This window comes from Coturnix japonica, chromosome 4 (genome assembly GCF_001577835.2).
Source record: "Coturnix japonica isolate 7356 chromosome 4, Coturnix japonica 2.1, whole genome shotgun sequence".
Taxonomy (NCBI): Eukaryota; Metazoa; Chordata; class Aves; order Galliformes; family Phasianidae; genus Coturnix; species Coturnix japonica.
Window position 1 is genome coordinate 14,448,230 of NC_029519.1, and position 21,339 is coordinate 14,469,568.

General features: G+C 38.2%; 1 protein-coding gene across 1 annotated transcript in view; it reads left to right on the top strand.

Moving 5' to 3' along the window:
• TENM1 (teneurin transmembrane protein 1) overlaps positions 1-21,339 on the top strand; it is a 292,567-nt gene that overhangs the window by 230,317 nt on the left and 40,911 nt on the right. The window contains 4 exon segments of the mRNA XM_015860820.2: positions 2,370-2,513; positions 7,008-7,257; positions 8,165-8,185; positions 12,243-12,475. Of these exon segments, the coding sequence (XP_015716306.1) occupies positions 2,370-2,513; positions 7,008-7,257; positions 8,165-8,185; positions 12,243-12,475 (648 nt within the window).

A 21,339-nucleotide genomic window follows, 5' to 3' on the forward strand; every position in this document is an offset into this window, starting at 1 on the left:
TTTGCATGCTGCTGTAATTCAGTATAGAAAAAGGGAAGATTTCAATAGCCTCCAGTTTGATCAGTCTTACACCAGGTTTGGTCCCCTACAACAGGGACAGGGTGTGCTACAATGTACACTCCTGGATGCAAATATAAAGTCTCCAGCAGAATTGTCCTAGGTCTCTTCAATTTATTGTTCTACTTGTTACTTTTTTTGAGTTGTATTCATTGTTCAAAGTAAGATGCTGATAAGTACAAATACTTCAGGAGAGGTTGAAGTAGAGGTTGCTGTCATGCTTAATCATGTCTTATGAGTTTTTTACCTTTATTTTGGAGCAGTAGCAGCAACCCTGAAACTGTTATATGCTGGTGCTAACAAATTATTCTTGATTCTTCTTAATAATTGTGTGAAAATAATAGATTTTTGGTTCAGGTGCTTTCAGTAAATCTTTTGAAATCTGTGTTAAGGCTGCAACTGCTCTTGCTGGCCATTAGTGTCCAAAAATATAGCTACTGCAATTCTTCTCCTTCATGCAGTGAAATCTCAGTCACCTCATAAAAGAGTTATAAATGAAGTTGGTCAGAAAGTAACACTCCACAATGAGGTTAAAATTGAGATTGTCATTTCATTTACAAAAATCACAACATTTTTCAAAAGCTGCCAGACACAAATACTTACTTTTCAAGCACAGTCACTTGATTGCTTTTGTAATTTTTACACTTCACCTTGTTTATTTTGCATGCAAAACAGTTGATAGGAAATTTTAAGTGCCTTCATTTAGATGGCTTGGGACATCCTACATTGAGAGTAATCTGGTATTTCTTTTTATTTCTTTCTGGTATTTCTTTCTATGGTATTTCTTTCTATAAACAAATTTTCTATTAAAAAGTTTCTGGTATTTCTTTCTATAAACTATCCAAAAAATTCCTTGCATGCAGAATAGACTTCTTTCATAAATGAGTATGTGTAGAAACACTTACGTAGACGCACCAAGTGAGTGCATGTCTTAGTATTGCTGATGGAAAGGGACAAAAAACTACACACTACCTGTGAGCAGGGAAGCTCTTAAGAAAGGGAATGATAGTCTCTAGAGTGTGCTTGACAGCTCAGAAACATCAGATTGTAGGCAGGGAATAGCAGGAACACTTTACAGTGTTAGCTACAGCGCTGGTAAGTGTGCCACTGTGGATCCATTGGCACAGATTCTTGGATGGTATAGATTGTCATGCCTCCCTTGACCTAAATATCAGTGTGGTACCTCACAGCAGTTGAAACTCTGTCCTGTGGGTCTGTAATGGTTCATTTAGCAAGGATGAGTGACTGAATTATAGGACTTTTCTCAAGCATACACATCTGACCCAGGATTGAATGTGTTAAGTGCATAAATGGGGTGAAGATACTAACATGAAGGTGACAAGTGTGAGGGTGCTTCATAGGAAAAATCTACCCTTTATCTTCTCCTTGCATTAACACTTAGAAAATAGCATGTTTGGCTACTGAACCTTGAAGGCTCATGCCAGCACAGGGGGTCAGTGGCCATTCTGGAAGAAGCTCCATGTACACAGCTGGGCACACAAACAAGGTAATTGCCTAGAACAAGTGCTGGATTTAGTCAAAAGAGCCCCTGTAACTCAAAAATGAGAGAATGCTGAAACCTGTACATTTTTAAACATTGTCAGTACTTAAGATGTGATTTTTGCAAGCCAGAGGTTAGCTGCAAAAACAGATTCTTTCTGATAAAATAATGAAGCAGCTCTGGCAAGTGAAATTAATGTAAGGAATGACTTTTTGTTTCCCATAAAACATTTATCTTACAAACAAAAATGCTCCTTGCTATAGCTAATGAAAATGTTATGATTGAATCCAATAATGGAATTTTGATGGTATTATAACCTAGAGCTGCTAGGTAGAAAAAGTGAGAAGACTGAAAATGTCAGAAAATGGTGTTTCTTAAACTATTTTTTATTTCATATTAAAATATATTTCAAGGTATTTTTATTTTGGAAAGGTTAAAATATGTCATTGTTTACCACACCAAGTGGTAAATGTTTAATGTGGATTTTGTTTTTTCTCTTTTGGCCACTTCTCAGATAATTAACAGAAATACCAGTTGAGAAGACTGGTGTTCTTAAGACAACTAAAAGTGATAATGCAGACATTTCTCTGCTATGAAATAGTACTAACCATACCTGTTGTAGCAGACTAATCTCTGAAACTTAAAAAAAAATACCACTCAACAATAGCAATCAAGCAGAGGTAAATCTGTACTATCATTATTTGACAGGTGAATATCAAAACCTGGAAAGAAAAATTACATAGTAGTTCACAGAGGAAAAAAAAAAAAAAAAAAAAGTGGCAGACTACCAGTTTTGAAGACAAACACAAAGGGCAATGTAATTGAGACATAAATGCATGTCCTGATTTGATCCTGTGGGAGAAAAGGACAGCTGTGCTTCAAGGCTTTGAAATGGATGCTTCAAATCTGGGAGGCTGGTCTATAAACAAACACCATGTATTAAATCCACAAAGTGGTAAGTCCTTCATATATTAACTCGCCATGTGGAAGAAGAAAACAAATTCTAAAGGAATTAATTGTTCAGATATTCAGTATTACTGTTTCTACTACTTAATCTTCTTCCTTTGAATGCACACCCTCCTTTCTTGAGAAATGAACTGTAAATGCCATCTGAAAGGATAGTTTAAATGTTCTGGCTGCTAGGTATTAAACACTAATAATCTCTAACTGGTGATCTCTACAACGTTTTGGTCATTTGCATGGAAAAAGGGCATGCCCATTAGGTTCATTTTCACGCTGTTGGTAAGGAAATGCTACATTTTAGGTCAATTTCTATATATTATATTCTCAGTGAAATCTGTAATTCATCCTGCCTTGATTAGCAACATCTCTGGTGGCCATGGACATAGAGAGAGACAGAGCAGGTGTGGGAACAGAACTTTTGAATGAGAGGTGGCAGCATGCAGAGGCTTTTGTGGTTACCCTCTTGTAAAGAAGCACAGTAGGTTACTCTTCAGGACAAGAAACCCAGCACCTTTTAAGCACTAGAAAAATCCTGTAAATACTTTTGATGTTACACTGTTAATGCTACATGCAGATTCTTCAAGCATGGAGATTTGAATCTATCTTATCTTTGCTTTTTGTTTTATTCCTGCTTTTCTGTTTTGTTTTGTTTTCCTCAACATCTGTAGTCAGGAATTAAACTATTAAAACAATAATTTAATAGAAGTTATGCCAACCAGAAAAAAATATGATTTTGCAGATAAACAGATATCTTGCTTTCCATGGGAGACTTGGGGTCAGATTTCAGCTCATAGAAACCAACATAGTACTGGGCTCAGTCAAGTTATCTCAGTTTGCTCCAACTGGGAGTTTGTCCACTGAAATCTGTTTCCATCTGCAAACTTATTTAATGAAGATTCATGCACAGATGTATGGCTGTCAGGTTTTTACAAGTTCTGCTGTTGAATGTGCAACTGGAGTATAAATATTCCAAATACAAAAGGTCAGATTTAGTTTGTAAATTATCTGGATTTCTGTTTTGATTTAAAATAGTTTGACATTTTAAACAGCAGTTCTTTCATACCCTGTGTTATTGGTTTGTATAGATTGTCTCTTTTAAATGCCAGCTATTGACATTTAACACAAAGAGAAATCTGACCTCAGTCAGCTCAGCCCCCAACTGTGTGCCCTATAGTCTCCTCCTTTGAGCCAATTTACCACTTGCATAGTTTAATTTCAAGACTAAATTACTGACACTAACTCCAGTTTATATGGCTATCTGCTGACTGCCGTGCTTCCTGCTGTAATTCACCCATGCAGTCACTAACATTTTCAGATTTTGTAAAATATACAATTATAATGCGAGCAGTGCTAAACCATTGCACTCCTGACCATGGGACATACTGTGATGAATTGTTTGCTGGCCCCATCCTTGCTATGTGACACAGGAAGCACCAGAGAGCAGCAGCCTGTGAGGCACACAGCACCTCCTCTGAAATCATACAGGCTATGCCCACTTCCCCAGGTTCCCGTAGCTGCTCCTCTTCCTCACATGGTCCCGCAGCACTGGCTATGAATAGGGCTGAGGTCAGAGGGAAGCATTGGATATCTTCATCTGCTGCTACTGAGACACATCTGGCAGGTTGTAAGCACATGTGTGCAGTCAGTGGGTCTCCTTTGTGCACAAGTCATGAGGAGCATGAAGCCCAGCCACAGCTTTGTCATTGAGCATTCCTCTTCATTGTAGTAGGCTTTGTCTGTGGCTTGTATGTATAAGTAGGAACTAGAAAAGAAATTAGGATAGAAAAAAAAATTGTATATCGTAGCTGGTACACACCTAGTAGCAGCTTGTAGGCTCCTATTGAAGCAACGAAACTAAATAGTCAACTGCATTACTCAGAAGATTAAAAATAACTAGTACAAGTCTGATCTTGAAACTAGAAGACAGCTCTTTCATTTCAGATATGTGAACTGTACTTATAATAAGGACAAGATTCAGACTCAGAACTGTGCAGTTCAGACCTATCTCCATACTACCGTGAGTGAAATAAAGTGTGAGGAGCCTTCTCAAGTATGAAGATACTGAGAATTCCGTTTGTAATTAAAGCATCCTTCTGTGCATATGGAGAGCTACACTTCTGCATGGCATGAAATTTATCCCATTTTGAAACACTGTCACTGGATTAACTACAGAAATAACACTGAAAGATAACAAATGTCTCTAAAAATTCTTTACTGGAAATTGCTATTTTGTCTTCAGACTAAACCCATTTTGTTAGCTGGTCCTGAAGAGCTTACGTTTAAGTTCAGCCACTGAGCCATGCCAAGCAGATCTGCTGCTGTTCATACTTAGAGACAAGGTAGCTGCGCTCCCCTCCCACCCACAAATCTATTCCTTTCAGAAATGTTACAAAATAAATCAAGTAGAATAGAGTAGTTGTGGAAACAAATAGATGCAATTATACAGGACTGCACTTCATTGAGCAGCCTAAGCTTTGGAGGGACAAGTACTGACATGCAGAAACCATACCAATTAAAAATGGTGTTCTAGTGCCAGTGTAGGTATCTTAAAAAGAAAGGAAAATATCTGATTCCTGCAGTGTAGATATGAGAAATATGTATTCCAGTGTGTGGCTGTCTCCAGCTCAAGCTTTTTAAATGTGAGCATTTTTTGCATCAATAGAAAGCTCACACTGAGGATCACATCCTCATCTCAGCCAGCATAAATTCTTATGCTCCCACTTTTCTTTCCTCTGGTGCAGATTATTTGATCACTTAAAATTCATGGCGTGATCTAAGTCTGATGTTTTAACATGAAAGCATTGGTCAGTTTGGAAGATCTTCAGGCCATTTCTAATAATCCAGAAGAGAGCACATACTATAAATAGTGGTTCCTCTAGAGGGTCATTGTAGAGGCACAGATACCTCATGAATAGAAATAAATGTGCTATTAACCGATTTTTCAGAGTATTCTTTGAATCAGAATTTTCTTCTGATGGGCAAGCATATTGATTTACTTTTGAGGGGGCTCTCTGCTTTACGGTAATTCTTGCCCTGGCATAGCACAGCACTGGCTAAAATTAAAGCAGCAACTCAAGAGTCTGAAATTAAGCACACATTTACATGTATTGACAGCAAAACATTCCCTAGAGCCCTAATTATTTACTGGAATTTGTATGAGGCAGTTGAACGATTACCTTTACATTGTTAATTTCAGACAAAGGGCAGCATCTTCATTTAGCACTATTTCTGTCCAGAGCATAAGGGAGGGTATTGCCATTAGTTTTGTTGGCATATTGCCGAGATACCTTTTTTGTTTTTCTTTCAGCGAGCATTCAAATAAACACATGAATTCTGTCCTTTACTGTTCTGAATTTTATTATATTTTAATAGAATTCTTTTCAAAACAGCTATGGCAGCTCTCAGTAAATTTTAATTGGACTTTCCTGAAGGCCATAAAAGAATTTAAGAAAAGCAGGTAGAGGCGGCACACACATTTCAGGAAAACACTGAAAAGGTTTAATGCATCCTTACTGCAGTCTCTCATTTCCCAGTGTATCAGTGAAAGTCCTCCAGAAAGTACATTCCCTTGGGTTTATTCCTTTAATTATGCCACTTTGTTCCTGATGAAGTACTGGGCTCTCTAAGGGAAATAGGAAATTTTTAAGAATAGCTATCTTTCACTCAGAAACAGCCAAAATTTTGCAGTAACATGTCATTGAATATGTCACTCTTTATGTTATTTGAAAGAAGTGCTGCAAATATCTACTTGAGAAAATAATTGTTTGTAGCGGTTCTGGTACTGCCAACATAGTGATCAGGAAAATTCAACAGCATATGCTGCAGAGCAATGCTGAAATAACTGATCCTCTGACAAGTTGTTCTGAACTTTATGGCAGAATATAACATACTCCTGTTGGTAAGAAATGCGTTGTTGCCGCGGTGCTGTGACCCCGAGCTTGGCTCTGCTGCACGCCGCACCATTTTTATATACCATGAAGGACTCGCATTTAAATGTGAATATTGATTTTGTACTGCCACTCAGTGCTCCTTTGTGAAAAATGCATGGTCGTCCCATTAATCTCCTTTAATTAAATATTCAAACTGCCTCCGAAATTCCTCTGCTACCTAATAAAAATTTATGAATAAAAATGAATATTAAAGTAGTAATCCCTGAGAAATCAGATAGTGCTGCAATTAACAGTCAATTTGTTAGAGCATTAACCAACCATGAGTTCTCCTCATGATGTTGGCTTTTAAAATAGCCGCTAACCACTAATCGACAAAATGGTGATGGCGAAGCCTGGGACTGAGCAAACTCAGAGGACGTTCATGGAGCCCCGTGATGAAGTTTTTGCAGATCTGATGTCTGTTGCTATTTTGCTGATCTGCTTTTCCCTAGGACTGCAAAATACCAAACTGCAGAACAGCTTAAGTGCTATATATCTGCTTTTTTGTTTGTTTGCTTTCTCCTGTTTTCTCACATCCCCTCCCACCTTCTGCCTAGGAATTGTACACAAAGGAAATGGTGAAAACATGTTCATTTCCCAGCAGCCACCAGTCATCTCCACTGTGATGGGCAACGGACACCAGAGGAGTGTCTCCTGCTCCAATTGCAATGGTCTTGCACTCAACAGCAAACTCTTTGCCCCAGTTGCTCTGACTTCTGGGCCTGATGGGAGTGTGTATATTGGAGACTTCAATTTTGTCAGACGGATCTTTCCCTCTGGAAACTCTATTGGCATATTAGAGTTGAGGTAAAAAGAGATAAGCTTTGTCTTGTGTTCCTATCCTGGTTGTGATATGCCTATGAAAACTACAGCGAGACTTTGTTCTGTTTGATTTACAGATGCAGCCGCATTTGGTTGTCTCTAAGCACACGTCTCATTGACAGTGAAACTCAGTCATCAGAAAACTTATGCATTCTTTAAAATCATAAGTTTAAAAATGGCATCATAAGGGGCCTTTAGAATGGGGTTTGCATAATGAATTTCCACAACGTGCAGTTAATAGAGATGTTGTTCTTCTCATGGGGATTCTCACACAATTATTTCCTCACCCCAAAAGTTTAGAAATTTCTGGAAGCTTTTTTTCTTCTTTTTTCTTTTTCTTTAAGACTTGCTTCCACCCCCCACTCAGTAGCAGGTGTGCACTGTGTCTGATCTGTATTTCCGATATACCTTCCATGGCTGAAATTAATACAGTTAAGTCATTCTTCACAAATAACAGAATGTGGCTGGGTTTAAGCAACTGAGCAAGCCTGGCATTGCAGACCAGTGTGTTTCAGACAGTGCTGCTTGACTGTATTATTGACTCCTGATTTGGATCCCATGTCAGGGATGTAGAGAAAGGCAGGAAAGGTTTTGGATACTGATAACACTAAATTTTAATTACTTAGCAGCCACAGATGCAACTGTCTAGCATTGCAGGTGATGTCATCATGAGCTGGTTGTTCAGAATAAACTTGAAAATGTGCAGGTGGTGGGTAGCAGAAGGGAAACATATTTTGAGATGAAGAAGTGATACTGAATGCCAGGATAAACAATGTTTTGTTATTGCTGTACACAGTCAGACAAAAATTAGAGCTTTTCTGGAGAATTAATATTTCTTGTCTTTCCTTTTTTTTTTTTTTTTTTTTAAACCGAAACCTGACTGTCTTACTAGGAATAGAGACACAAGGCACAGGTGAGTAAAACACAGTAGTAGAAATATGTTAACCATGTTCAAGGAAATAGCCTTAGAAAATTCCTGACTTGTAGAAATCCTGATGCAGAGAAACTCTAAATGTAATAAATGTAAATGTTAATCAAATTCACCTTTAAGGTAGTTTGCTTTTTCCCTTTGAAGGGATCAAATCAGTTGATTTTGTCAACTGATTGGTCCTAAAATCAGTTGATCACCAAGCAGAGATGGAGAAATTTGAACCCGCAAGCTGGGATGCCGTCCAGAGCTGTCATACAGTTTTCACATTATGCTTGTTTGATCATAAATATAGCTAGACAAGCAAACTGGGGTTTTAGCAATAAAGAAATAAAAATAAGGCCTCAGAGTCCCTCAAGAACCCATGCTTTAGAACAGCAAGTTACTTCTCCCATTTCTGTGTATTCTGTGTAACATTTTGACATTGCAAAAGCCTTTTTTTGTTGTTGTTTTAAGAATTAATGTTGAAGTGTTGGAAACAAGACTTCTGAAACATATAGCAGTCCTCCTGCAAAAGTGACAGTGCAGGCTAGGAAGAGAAAGTGAGGCACCAAGACTCATGTCCATCTACATGATGGAGACCAAGACCAAGACACCATGTACCCTTAGGAGCAAACTTTAGGAATTTCAGTACATGAGATAAATAAACCACTGAGGCTGATGATTGCATGGCATAGCAGGAAATGCTGCATGGACTGAGTGTATGTCTTGCAGACTGAAAGCACTGGTCAGAATTAATTGATGTAGCCACTAGAATGCTATTGAATACTATAGATTATTTCTCAGCCTGCTTGTAGATGATGTCATATTTCATATATTTTACAATGAAAGGTTAATAAAAATGAATAATTCCTAGCATACAACTGCAAGGTTTTTATATTTCAGCTGAAGGGTCATTTCCATTTGCATTTATGCTAAACTGATCAGTATCTTCGTACACTAATGAAAAGAAGTAAATGGAATGTACTTATTCTATAGTGCATTCAGACCTTCAATCAGGTTTTTAATTTGTGGTTTTCTTTGGAAAGTAGAGTTTTTTAAATACCTTCTCATTAGAACTTGTTTTTCGGTTTTTTTCTGAGAAGAGCTTAAGCCTTAATTAAATCAAGTTGTGAGAATGCACAAGTACCACAGCCCTATTAATTAGAATAATAATTACCTCTATCCATATCCTGTCCAAGTGAAATCTGAGGAAGATCTGAAGAAGTAAATTGAAGTTATTGTAGTCCTTGAGGTTATGGAGGAGCACTTGTCAGTCCCAGTGTATGCTGTTCTGTTCAGGCTTTAATGGCCATGGTGAGGATGACTACAGGGTCGTTCTTGTCTTGGAGATTTCTGTGATATCCGCGTACCTGGGAGAAATAACTGAATTTTGTCAGAGCCTTGTGACAGTCCAAGAAGGAAAAGGCTTAAAATCCAAGTCCTCCACACGATCACTATTCTGCACAACAGGAGAGAAAAATAAGTTTTTACCATAACAAAGAAAAATACCATGTAAAAAAGGGTAGTGCTGGGAGACTAGGAGACAAAGAGACAGTCCTTGGTTTTGACTATTTAAAAAATATTAATCCTGTTCAGTTTTCTGAACTTTGTCATCAAAGTTTTAATGTCTAACCAAGGTGTTTGGTAACTGGTCAAATGAAAACCGGGCTTTGAGGCTACAGGGATGAACTGTATTACAGGATATAATCTATTCTTGTTCTGGAAAAATTAATCATGAATCCTAGGCTATTTTATGTCACTTTTGATAGACTAATTTAAATAAGCTTGGGTTTAGATTTGACTGCAAACTCTTGCAAAGATAAGGAGTGTTTGATTTTATTCTATTTTTTGCTAATATTCTTTAAATTTAAACATTTTAGTATTCAAGACTTTGAGCATAGATAACATCAAGAGTTTTCTAACAGCCGGCCTATTAAATGTAATGACAGGGATGATATAAAATGTGTCTACAAGGAGGACATATAATGACTCCTGGCTCTCTGCAGTTTCTACATGATGGAGAATATGTTTATTTAACATCTAGAATTCTCCTTGCAATTTTTTGTCAGCGGTATTTTATTAAAAAGTCATTTTTTAGCTGGCCAGGCTCTTCTGAGCTCACTCCTGAGAGTACAAACGATTCTCAAATGTTTTTAACAAATAATTTCATCATAATGATGATGTGTAATTCAAGATTAACTACCTTTAGCTCACATCCGGTTACTCATTTTTCATGTTACCTTGGTTGTCTCCCATTCCCCACTTTTCCTAAGACTGGGTTTCACATCTGTTCCCCAGTTTTGGGAATGTCTCATTCCTTCTGATTCCCCTTTCTATCTTTTGTAGAAGCTTATGACTAAGGTCAGCATTAAGCTAGTCTAGCCAGTGTCTCAGTCCTCAAAGGTGTTGAGTAGTTTCTGCCCCTTTTTGAACGGAAAATGAGAAATGGAATAGGACCAAGCTCCATCACATTTATCACAGTTACAGCATTGGCCTAATTGCTAATAAATCATATAGAGATTCCAACTGATTGTCTTTTAGGGGCTTCTTAGCAATATATAGAGTAGTCAGAATGCTAAAATAATAGATACGTTGAGTATTTTTACATTTTTTTGCAACATTGTTTGCTGAGGCAGTGCTGTCTAACAGATGATTAATAAAGCTTGGTGTCTGCATCAGCCAAGCAAAAGCTTCATTTTTAAAGAGGATACAGCAACCCAGAATCTGTATAGTAAAGTAAGTCAGCGTCATTTCAGACATTATGTAGCTGTCCTGGGATCTCTACCAGTTCTTCAGTTCTGTTTTGTCTGGATTCTTTCTGTCCTGATTTGTCGTGGCACAGAAAACTGGGCTAGGCAAAGCACACTGACAAAGCCACTATGAACAAACTGACAAAACTGAGAGAGCTCATTTCTTAACTTAGTTGCAGAAATCCTAGGTGTTAGTGGCATTTTATTAAGATAGAGATTTGGCAGACTTCTAATCTACATAGCAATCCCTAAGAGATATAGAACAGCTGCATAAAGAGTGACAAGAGCACCATTTCTCTCATACAGGCAGCAGTCAGCAATCACCTCCTTAGGCAAAACTGAACAGCAATAAAAATACTACCTGAGACCTGAACACCACACCAATTTTTGGTCACCACTCTGCTTCTGCCCAGCTCCTCCATTTTCAGTAATGGTATGAGCAGTCTGAAGGATCTACACCCATCCAGGGTCTGTTTTATCATCAGCACTACAGCACAGTCTCACTGGGTTTAGGACACCAGTGTGGTGTGCCATGAGCACAGGCAATTTCTTCAAGCAGGAAATTAACTTTGCTCTCAAAAAGAAGCAAGAAGTTGTACTTGATAGTAAGATGAAGCCTAGTTTTTCTGATTGGAATTTATAATCCTCACAATTTAATTAGCATATGTAAATATTTTTTTAAATAGCTTTTTATAAGCTCAATAAGGCACTTTGGTGCATGAATTATGATGCATTAATTCATGCCTAGTTGTGCTGACAGTGCTTGGCCTTCTGCCTCGCTCCTGACAATACAGTCGGCATGAATTAAGGTGCCATATTTTATACCTTCATATTTCGTAAGGTTTAGAAACAGATAAAAATAACCAAGAGAGAGTAGTAGTACCTATGCAGAGCAATCTGTGATTCGCTTTGCTGCAAGTCAAATGTGTTTTCAGTGCTAAAAGTACTAAAACAGAAAAGGTATAGGAAAAAATGACCTGGCTTTTGAAAGTAATATTTATTAAGTAAGCTGAAGTCACTTCAATTAGCTTTACACCAGTTCTCTTGGTCCTCATGGCCACAGCAACACCAGCAGTATCACTGTGGATAAAGCTCACTGTCTGACCCCAACCAGGATGGGCAGGCTCTACAGTTGCTACTGATTCCTGCTTCTAAAGTGGTGCTTGGATGAGCAGTATGATTGCAGGTCTCGCTTATAATTCTCATCTCTAATTTGAAGCAGAATTAAATAGAAGTGTGCAAACGTTAGGCTACCGTGAACAAAAATTAATAAGAAAAAAACTAATAATTTTGTTGTTCTTCTTTTCTAGTACAAGTCCCGCACATAAATATTACTTGGCTGTTGATCCAGTATCAGAATCCCTTTACTTGTCAGATACCAATACCAGAAGAGTTTACAAAGCAAAATCACTCATTGAAACAAAGGACCTGGCCAAAAACGTGGATGTGGTGGCAGGAACAGGTGATCAGTGCCTCCCATTTGACCAGAGTCACTGTGGAGATGGTGGGAAGGCATCAGAGGCATCTCTCAACAGCCCAAGAGGTAAGAAAAGAACATCTTTGAAGTATGTGGTGGTCAGCTGTTATTTCCCTACATTCAGCAATATCAGAGGTGAATGTCGGTGGTATAGAAGCAAAGGCAGACTGGCATCTGACATAGAAGGGTATATTAAACAAAACTGTGGTATTGAATTTTTCCATGCAGAAATAAATGGAACCCATTGACATTCATCAATACTTGCTGAATGCTGATAGAGACGGAACAGTGGATGTGAATGCAGAGAGGTCTGGGTGGTGGTTTTAGCAGTGATGACAGTGAGAGTGGGACACTTCCAGTTATGAGCATAGCATGTAGGCTTCTGTACATCACTGGTGGAAATGCACAGATAACGGTGGTGGCTGTTGGAAAAAAAGACTGCTTTGTAGCTGAGAATTTGCTTTATCAACTAGTGATATTATACACTTTATATCTGTTGTAGTTTCAATGGAAATAAAGAGAAGGCATTACTTCCAGACAAATAATTTGCTATGGGAGAGGTGATTCATTGGAACGTTTATTCCAGATACTTTTTGGGTACCCTATCCCTAGAATTTTTCAAGGCCAGGTTGGTGGGGCTTTGGGCAGCCTGATCTAGTGAGAAATGTCCCTGCCACTTATGGCACAGTTAGATTTAGGTGCTCTTTAAGGTGCCTTCCTTCTTTAAGAAACCCACATCCCACATCCCATGGTTCTGTCATTCTACGTACTCCTTCCTTGTTTGTTGCACTCCTACTTAAGTAAGTACCTTTCTATTGCAGAGTGGCAGTATTTAATTATATTTTACTTCTAAGAAAATAGTAATGTTGTTTGGTTTTTGTTTTGGTTTGGTTTTTATACATTCAGGTGACTGGTTAGTGGGGCTTACCTATACATTTCAAGTCAGGGCATTTTAAGAGAAACAGACAGTAGGATCAAATGTACTGAGTAATCCAGTTTGTCCTTCCCCATGAGATGCACTTTCCAAAACAGGAGCCTCTCACCTGCTCCAAGTGAAGTGGGCATTTTGCTGCAGCCATTCTTTCAGAGTACATTCTGTGTTGTCACAGGCAAAATGCACCTGATGCCTTGAATCCCCACTAGTGGCATAATTAATCACCTCACAAAGTACATTAAAACTGCAGTTTACATTAGAATTGAGATAGAGGGTCTGGATTTGGTCGTCTAAACAAGCTGATCAACCTCAACTCCTGCTGAGATCCCTGGAACAGAGGATAAGCAGCAGGCTCCGATGGCAGAGCCTCTAAGCAGGCTTTTAGCAAGCTCCCCCTGTAGCACACCGCTGCTCCTAATGACTAGCTCTGAGGAATTATTTTTCTTGAGCTAATGAAAGGAAGGCTGTGTATCAGTAGGAAATTAGAATGTATGTACAGACAAACATTTCTAGGGCAAGCAAATAATCCTGTTTTAAGGCTTAGCAAGTGACACATTTTAATTATAGATAGAGCAACTTCAACATGTCTTTAATGATGGAAGTTAAGTGTGAGACGAGAACAAATAAATGTTAATCTTCTGGCAGCTAATTAATGCTATGAATCAATTCTAAAAATAGTTGAGAAGAAAGGTTTTCGCATCCTTTAGCAGGAAAATAATCAATGTATTGTTGTTGGTTACAATTGATTATATCTAATGACAATACAATTCATTGTTTCATTGTACCTTCTTGCTGGGGCAGTATCTTGGTGAAAATTTGTAATATATCTACTTATAAAAATATGCATGCATAGCTATTTTCCTCAACAGGTTCTAGTCATAGAGACAGTAAGAGGAATAAAAAGTACAATACATGAGTGCTGGGGCAGACAGCAAAAACTGAAAAATTAACCATAAGCAGACATTGGCAAATTCAGGTAATGTCTCCCAGTTGATAAACACATCTAAACTATGTCAGCTTAAATTGAAATTGTTTTCTCTGTTTTCTATTTCATTTTCTGTGCTCTGGGTTTTATATTTCAATTTGAAGTAATTATGGAGTGTCACATTCCCCTTGTTGTGCAGGGGACAACATAACGTCAACCCACAGTCACCAGCACAGTGCAAACTGTTAGCTGTATATTATCACGATGGCCTCTTAAGTGCATGTCCTTGTTTTCCAGTACACTAAGACATTGAAAAATCTTGAAAGCAATAGAAAATACTTGCCAGGTGCCCACCTATTAGGGCTTGTGAAAAGAAAAACTGAAAAATTTACATAGCTAAGCATCATTTAATGAATATTTGGGGTCATTCATTTTGTTTGTCAATGGAATCATTATTAAGTTAGAAGATGTCACTTTTCCACTAAAATTACATTCAAAATGTAATTGTAAGTATTGTTTCTAGAAGATAGGACACGTTGGCAGAGGTGTTGGTGAGCCCAGAGATTCAGCAGCATCTTTTCCACATTTAAAGATATTTGAACAAAAAGCAACATAATGTTATGCAGTGTTCAGCCACAGAACCAAGTGATTTACTTTAATTTTTCATCATCTGTGAGATTTTTTATAGTCCAAAAATGTGTACGTCATCACGCAGATAAAGACAAAGTAATAGAAAAGGATATTAAGTATATTTGAATACATTACGTGACAAGACAAGATGTACATTTATTATTAGGCTGGTGTAGGAGAACTTCCTTCTGGCTCTGTTTAGTCTATCATCTGCCTTATGTTTGCTCTGAATGATGTGAAATTTAATCCTGTTTGGTAACACCTTCAGAATTATGGAAGTGAGTGGAAATTCATAGACTTATTTACTTCTTTGAAGGAATATTGCTAAAAATAATATTTTATTTGTTTTGGATTCAGGTTTTTCTGCTCCGGTGAGCACAGAGGTGGGGTGTTTTCTTTGTTGTTCTGGTTTTCAGTTCACTTTTGGAGAGTCCTGAATAATTATTTAACAACTCAAGGCCTTCTGTGACCTTTGTTTCTAATTGTCTGGCATGGCTGACTGCCAAGTGACCAGGAACTGAGTGTCAGCCAGTAAAACATCATGGTCACACTAGTCAGTGATTATTTGATCTTTCTTCAGCTTTCATTTCTCAGCTGACAAACATGTGGGGCTTAATTCAGTCTCTTCCTACTTCTCTATGAAGAACTAAAGATGGGGCCTTTCGAACATTAATCTTGCACAATTGTGTGGTGGAGCTGACTTTGAAAGATGTTTTTAAACATGCATGGGTGATGTAGTTGAAACTTCAACTTCAATATATTATTTTTACTGCAACTTTCTTTAATTCTGTATAGAACTCAGACTAATGAGTCATGTAATAGATGACCAAGTACTTAAGCAAAATGTGAAATGGTACAAGGTGGGGACATAAAGTAAGATATGTGACAAGCCGAACACATTTATTACACAAAAAGATATTGAAAATGAAGTAGTAACTACACAAGATATTAATCACTGACTCAATTCTAATATCCTGAACTTTACTAAGCAACACATTTTAATTTTGGGGTGGGAATTCTGTTTGGTAGCTTGGGTTATTTTTTTATTTAGAAGTATTTATGGCATATCTAGTCACCAACGCTGGAACATTTAAACTGTCCTGAGTAATATTTATAATAGGACACTAAGGAATAGCATCCTGATTTTACTAGATTAGTCACTAAATTTTGGAACAGTAAGCACTAAAATTAATAGCAATACCGAAGAGTTGTCTACTTAACACTGCGAAGGCAATTTCTGTATCAAAGGCAGTAGATAACCCTCTGAAACCAGTGAGCTTTTCACATGTAAATAGGTTTGACTTTGCAGTGTTAATTGGCAGAGGCCAAGAGAGACTGAGACAATCAAGTTACCAGTTTTTTGCTGAGATAGTGTTTTCACATCAGTATACCAAGAAAAGTGAGTTAGATTAACATCTGATTTGAATTACTGTGTGTTTTGAGACAGTCTCAGGATGTGCACTCAGGACAACTAGCATGGGAGAGCAAACTAAGTAACTTATGTTGAACCAGCAAGTCCCTCCAGTGACTGAACTATAAGTTACCGAAATGACTTTACAGCATTTGGAAACCCAAGCACTAAAACCAAAGAATCTACCATACATGTGTCTGCAGTGCATGGTTTTTGACTGCTGGGTCCAAACCAGACTTTGGGACTGGAAGATAGGTGGTTACATCTGTGCAAGCTATGTGGAGAGTCACTGCTGCAGAAGAAATTGAGACCTGCACTCTGGATTCAGCCTACCTGAATATAGTGCAGCAACCCCACTGTGGCTGTGGTGACCTCAAAGCAGGCATCAGGGAAACGTAGAAGGCCTGACTAAGTTTTAAAGCCCATGCATAAAAATGAGCATTCCAATCAGGCACAAGACCGTGCAACACGAATGGAAGCTTAAATTAAAAATCAGTTCTGCAGCTTAGTTTTATGCGTTTTGCTTGAAGTTATTTTAGTAAGAAAATACTACTAAAAGAATCGTAGTCTTGAAAATGTGTTCACTCCAGTAGCTTACATCCTGAAATAATCAGTCTTCTTGCTCACCATCTGCAGCACTTCTTGCTAAAGTAAATAAAGCTGCAAGAACAACTGCTCAGATTAAACCTTTACATTTGTCAAGTCACAATAGGCCATTTAGGACCTGATCCTGCTCAGCTGGAGATTCCTCTTTGCTCCAAAAGGATGCAGACCAAATTCCTAATATGCTTTTTCATGATTCCTTCATAGGAATCTTCATAGTTAATCTCAGTCTTTACCATTTTATAAATTCATAGGAGCTTCTGAAACCTTCCATGCAGTTCAAAAAGAAAAGCAGAATGTTTCAGCAGCAGCTTGTAAAGAATAAACCAAGTTGCAGCTTGAAATAATCATATGCACATCAGAAGTGAAAAAATTCATCTCATGCCATTTTTGATTCAGCAAAATGCATTATTTTTCTTTGGCAGCCTTGTTTACTTATGATTTCAGAGGCCTGTAGAATCTAAGTGAACTTTTTGGGGGAAATAAGTTGTTCATCTTTATGCTAACCACTGTCAGCAGTAAGCATGACCCCAGCCATCATGTCATTGACTAGAAGCAGGGCATTCTGGAGTCAGTAGTTAAAAATGCTGTTTGCTTCAGCTTTGCTGTTCCACATCTCCAAAGAGAACAACAGTGAAGTGCAAGTATTGAAGTCATGTTCCAGCTGACAAAGAATTGTTAATTTTGCCGCTAGTACTAAGACAGTAATGAAGTAAAGATGACAAAGATCACAAAGTACCAGACTGCAAATCACTTGGATCATATTTTGAGTGGTGTATTATGGTAACATATAAATAACTAATTGCATAAAATTGCTTTAGTAGTTTCTAGATGGCAGCTTTAATTAAAAGCACCGGAGACATTTAGAAGTTTAGAAATAGATGGCATGTAATTTGCCCTTTTACCAACCATAAAATGGTAATTAACCAATTTGATTCACTTCTTCCTATTAAAAGTTTTATGAGAATCACAAGTTTCTTCTAAATACAATTTTTCTCTGGCTGAAGGTGGCATTCTCTTTTATCAGTCCTCGCCAGTGGTTTTAGATGTTCATGTATAAACTCTCCAGAAGCTTAATTGGAAGTTTTCAATGTGAAATGATCATTTGCAAAGTTTTTAGCTGAGCAAAAAAAGTGTAAATATTTAGAAGAAGGTAGTATGTATCTCTAGCTGTTGTTCACTGCTGCATTCTGAAAAGGATTGTTCCGAGGAAGTTTCTTAAAACACAACTGTGGTCTATGACATACGGCAGAAAGACTCTGTCTTAACTGGGAACTGGCTGTATTAATTTTAATCTGTATTTTCCAATTTAATTATAATTCCACTGTGAATTTTGCTCCATTAACGATGCAAGGCCAAGTTTCAAGAGTGAAAGTAAAGGTCAGATCTATAACATTCATATGTATTTTGAATTTATACCTATGGGAACTACACACAGAAGTGATCAGTTAACTTTCAAAGTGTTATTTGCATTTTCAATAGCATATGTATGCACGCTAAGATCTGTCAGGAGAAATAACTCTCTACCAAAATCACTCCTCGGAGCACATAATAGGAGATAGAACAGTCAGCCTTCTATGTATGTCGTGGCTGTAACGAGCCCATTCAAGTACTATTCTGTGCGGAAAACAGAAAGTGCAAAACTTCTGCTGCTATCTTTTTTAGTGATGGTGCTTCATAGCCATGTGATCACACCAGCAGCACTCCATTGCTGAATGCTTGTTAACAGAATTTAAATGGCAAAGCAGAGCAACACCTAAGAATGACCATTCCCACTCACAGAGTGAGCAGTGACAACTCTTACACCCAGAGCAAATTGTTACACACAGCGTATGCATGGATCCTCTAGAAGTTCCTCAGTGATTAGACACTACACTGTACATCAGAAAAGGATTAAAATAAGCTCTTGGAGTGTGGATTAAGTGAAGGGTCACATAAGATGTGATCAGGAACATTAATGAATCCAGCTGTAACAATGAATAAACCGGAGCAGTTGAGTCACAAACCTGCATTTTCTTTTCTAATGGAAGACTTACACAGGGCTTTTCTCAACACATTTTAAATGCATAAGTAATTTTTTCAAAAAGGCAAAGTCACATTATTTTCATATATAGGAGTGAGCACAGGTCTGCTGTTGAATATCTATATGCTAGTACTTGAAGAAAGTTAGCTAACTAGGCAGTACAGGGTGTATATCATCTTCTGCTCAAATGCTGAAGACATGGGCTTGTTTATGCCACACTGGCATATATGCTTCCCCTGCAGATAGACTGCCTTTCTACCGTAGCTGGAAAGTAAAATGTGTGTTGTTATTGCTAAAAGATCTTTGGTTTTCTTGTGTAGTCAGTGTTTGAAATCCATTCAACAACGCAGCTGAGTAGCTTTGTTTCATTGCTGCATAATTTCTGACTTTTACATAATGGCTGGTTTGCAGCCAACTGAGCCATCTGCTTGCAGGGAAATTGCGTAAAACAAGATGCACTTGCCCTGATGATGGATCCTGGCCTTGGTTATCCATGACATGGATCCAACCCAGGTGAGCAGTACTGCTCCTTGTTGCCCATACAGAGGCAGGCCCCAAGGCACAGCAGCTGTGTTGTAGGTCCCACCCTCATCAGATTTCTCACTTCAAAGCTTGAGCTATGGTGAAAAGCTAAGCAAGTCTCAGCTCATCTTTCTCTGTCTGATATACCAACTGATACAGCTCCACAAGGCATTATCAGAAAGGCTAAAAACACCTCCAACAATCATGGCTGTGTTCACACACCATCCATACCACAGTGAGGCTTTTTTTCTCCCCTTTCTTCAGAAAGATCATTGAAGAGACTTGAAGAAAGCTGTAAGAGTTAAGGGGCTGGATCTGAAGAGATCTTCCCACATCCAAGAAGAAATTCTAACATGATTTCCTAACAGCTTTTTCATTTTCTAATCCATTGGCATACTTTAACTTCACCATGCAATACTGATGAGAGCAGTGCAGAGCCCAGGAAGGATCTCAGGTATGCAGAGTGCCTCAGCAAAAGATGATACCCAAGGACCCCCAGCTTCACCTGCTCTGTGGCCCCACACTGTGGTAGAAGGAGGTGAACATAACCCTTCTCATTTACACATATACAAACCAAAGAGCAGGTCATGAAACCTGGGCTATCAGTCTACCCGGTATGGGAGAAAAGAGACTGTGTGGGACTAGGAGATGGGGGGAAAAGTTATTTTTTAATTTTCTTTCCTTATGTGTGGAATTGCTGCATGATATCCTATGCTGGCAGGTAGACAAGTATTTTGTAAACTCAGAGAACATGCAGCTTTCATTTGTGCTAAATGCAGGGGACAAAAATCAAGAACCATACAAGCCACTGTCCAAACCATCTGTTCAAGTCCTCTGCCTTTCATTTCTGTGCAGCAGAACATAAATTCATTATTAAAATAGCTTGGCTGTGCACAGCAGCTGCTATAATTGCAAAGTTATGCAACTTTAAATGGGAAATTATGAAGTAGTTTAAAGCAAGAAATTGAGCGAGTTCAGTAGAAAAGATTTCACAAACCTAACATGAATAGAAGTGCTCTTCTAGCTATTTTCAACATTTCAGGGAAGAAAGATCTTACATATATTTCACACTATATAGAGACATCTGACAAATATTGAATGCAGAAAGAAATGAGGAAAAACTATTATTCTAGGATAGACCAGGGTCAGGCATGGGTTGTGACACAGGGGCAAGCACTCTGTGCTTGAGTTTCCCCAGTGAAATACAGAAAATATGGAAATATAGAAGACCGTGGACTCTGCAGTGTCCTCGTGTTTGTTTCAGGGTCCAGCTCTCCTTTGCAATGTAGATGTGCTAGAGCTAATGCAGACCCAGCAGCGCCAGCTCTTGCTGGAGCCACTCTTGCCATGAGACTGGTTCCAGTAGGTGACCTTGTGCTTTGGGCAATACCATGCTGCAGTACATTCTGCAGTGCAGGTATTCCTTCCTCCTGGTAAGCAGAGCCCATTTTGTACCATCGGTATGTATAGCCCCCATACTGAAAAAGACATTCTTCCTTTCTGTGAGTGCTTCCTACTTGCTCAGATGCTCCAGGAAGTCACACAATGAGTAATACAAAAAATTGCTTCTGCATGAGAATTGGGAAAGTGGAAAATGAAGAAAAACCAAGTGCAAGATAAGCTTTTCGAAAAGCTGATCTTGTCCTGCTCTGTGATGAAGGCCATGAAGCTGATGAGCATTATTTAATGTTATATACATGACAAGAAAAGCATGTGCTTATTTGTTCTGTTTCTTCCTTATATCTTCCTTCTTTTTCTGTGAGTCATAGGCAGTCTGATGTCTGGTATACCATTTGTGTAAGCCTCAAATAAGTAATAGGTAGAAAAAAACTGAGTTGTACTTATTTTAATCATCTGATTTTCAGAGCCTTAGAAGGAGTGG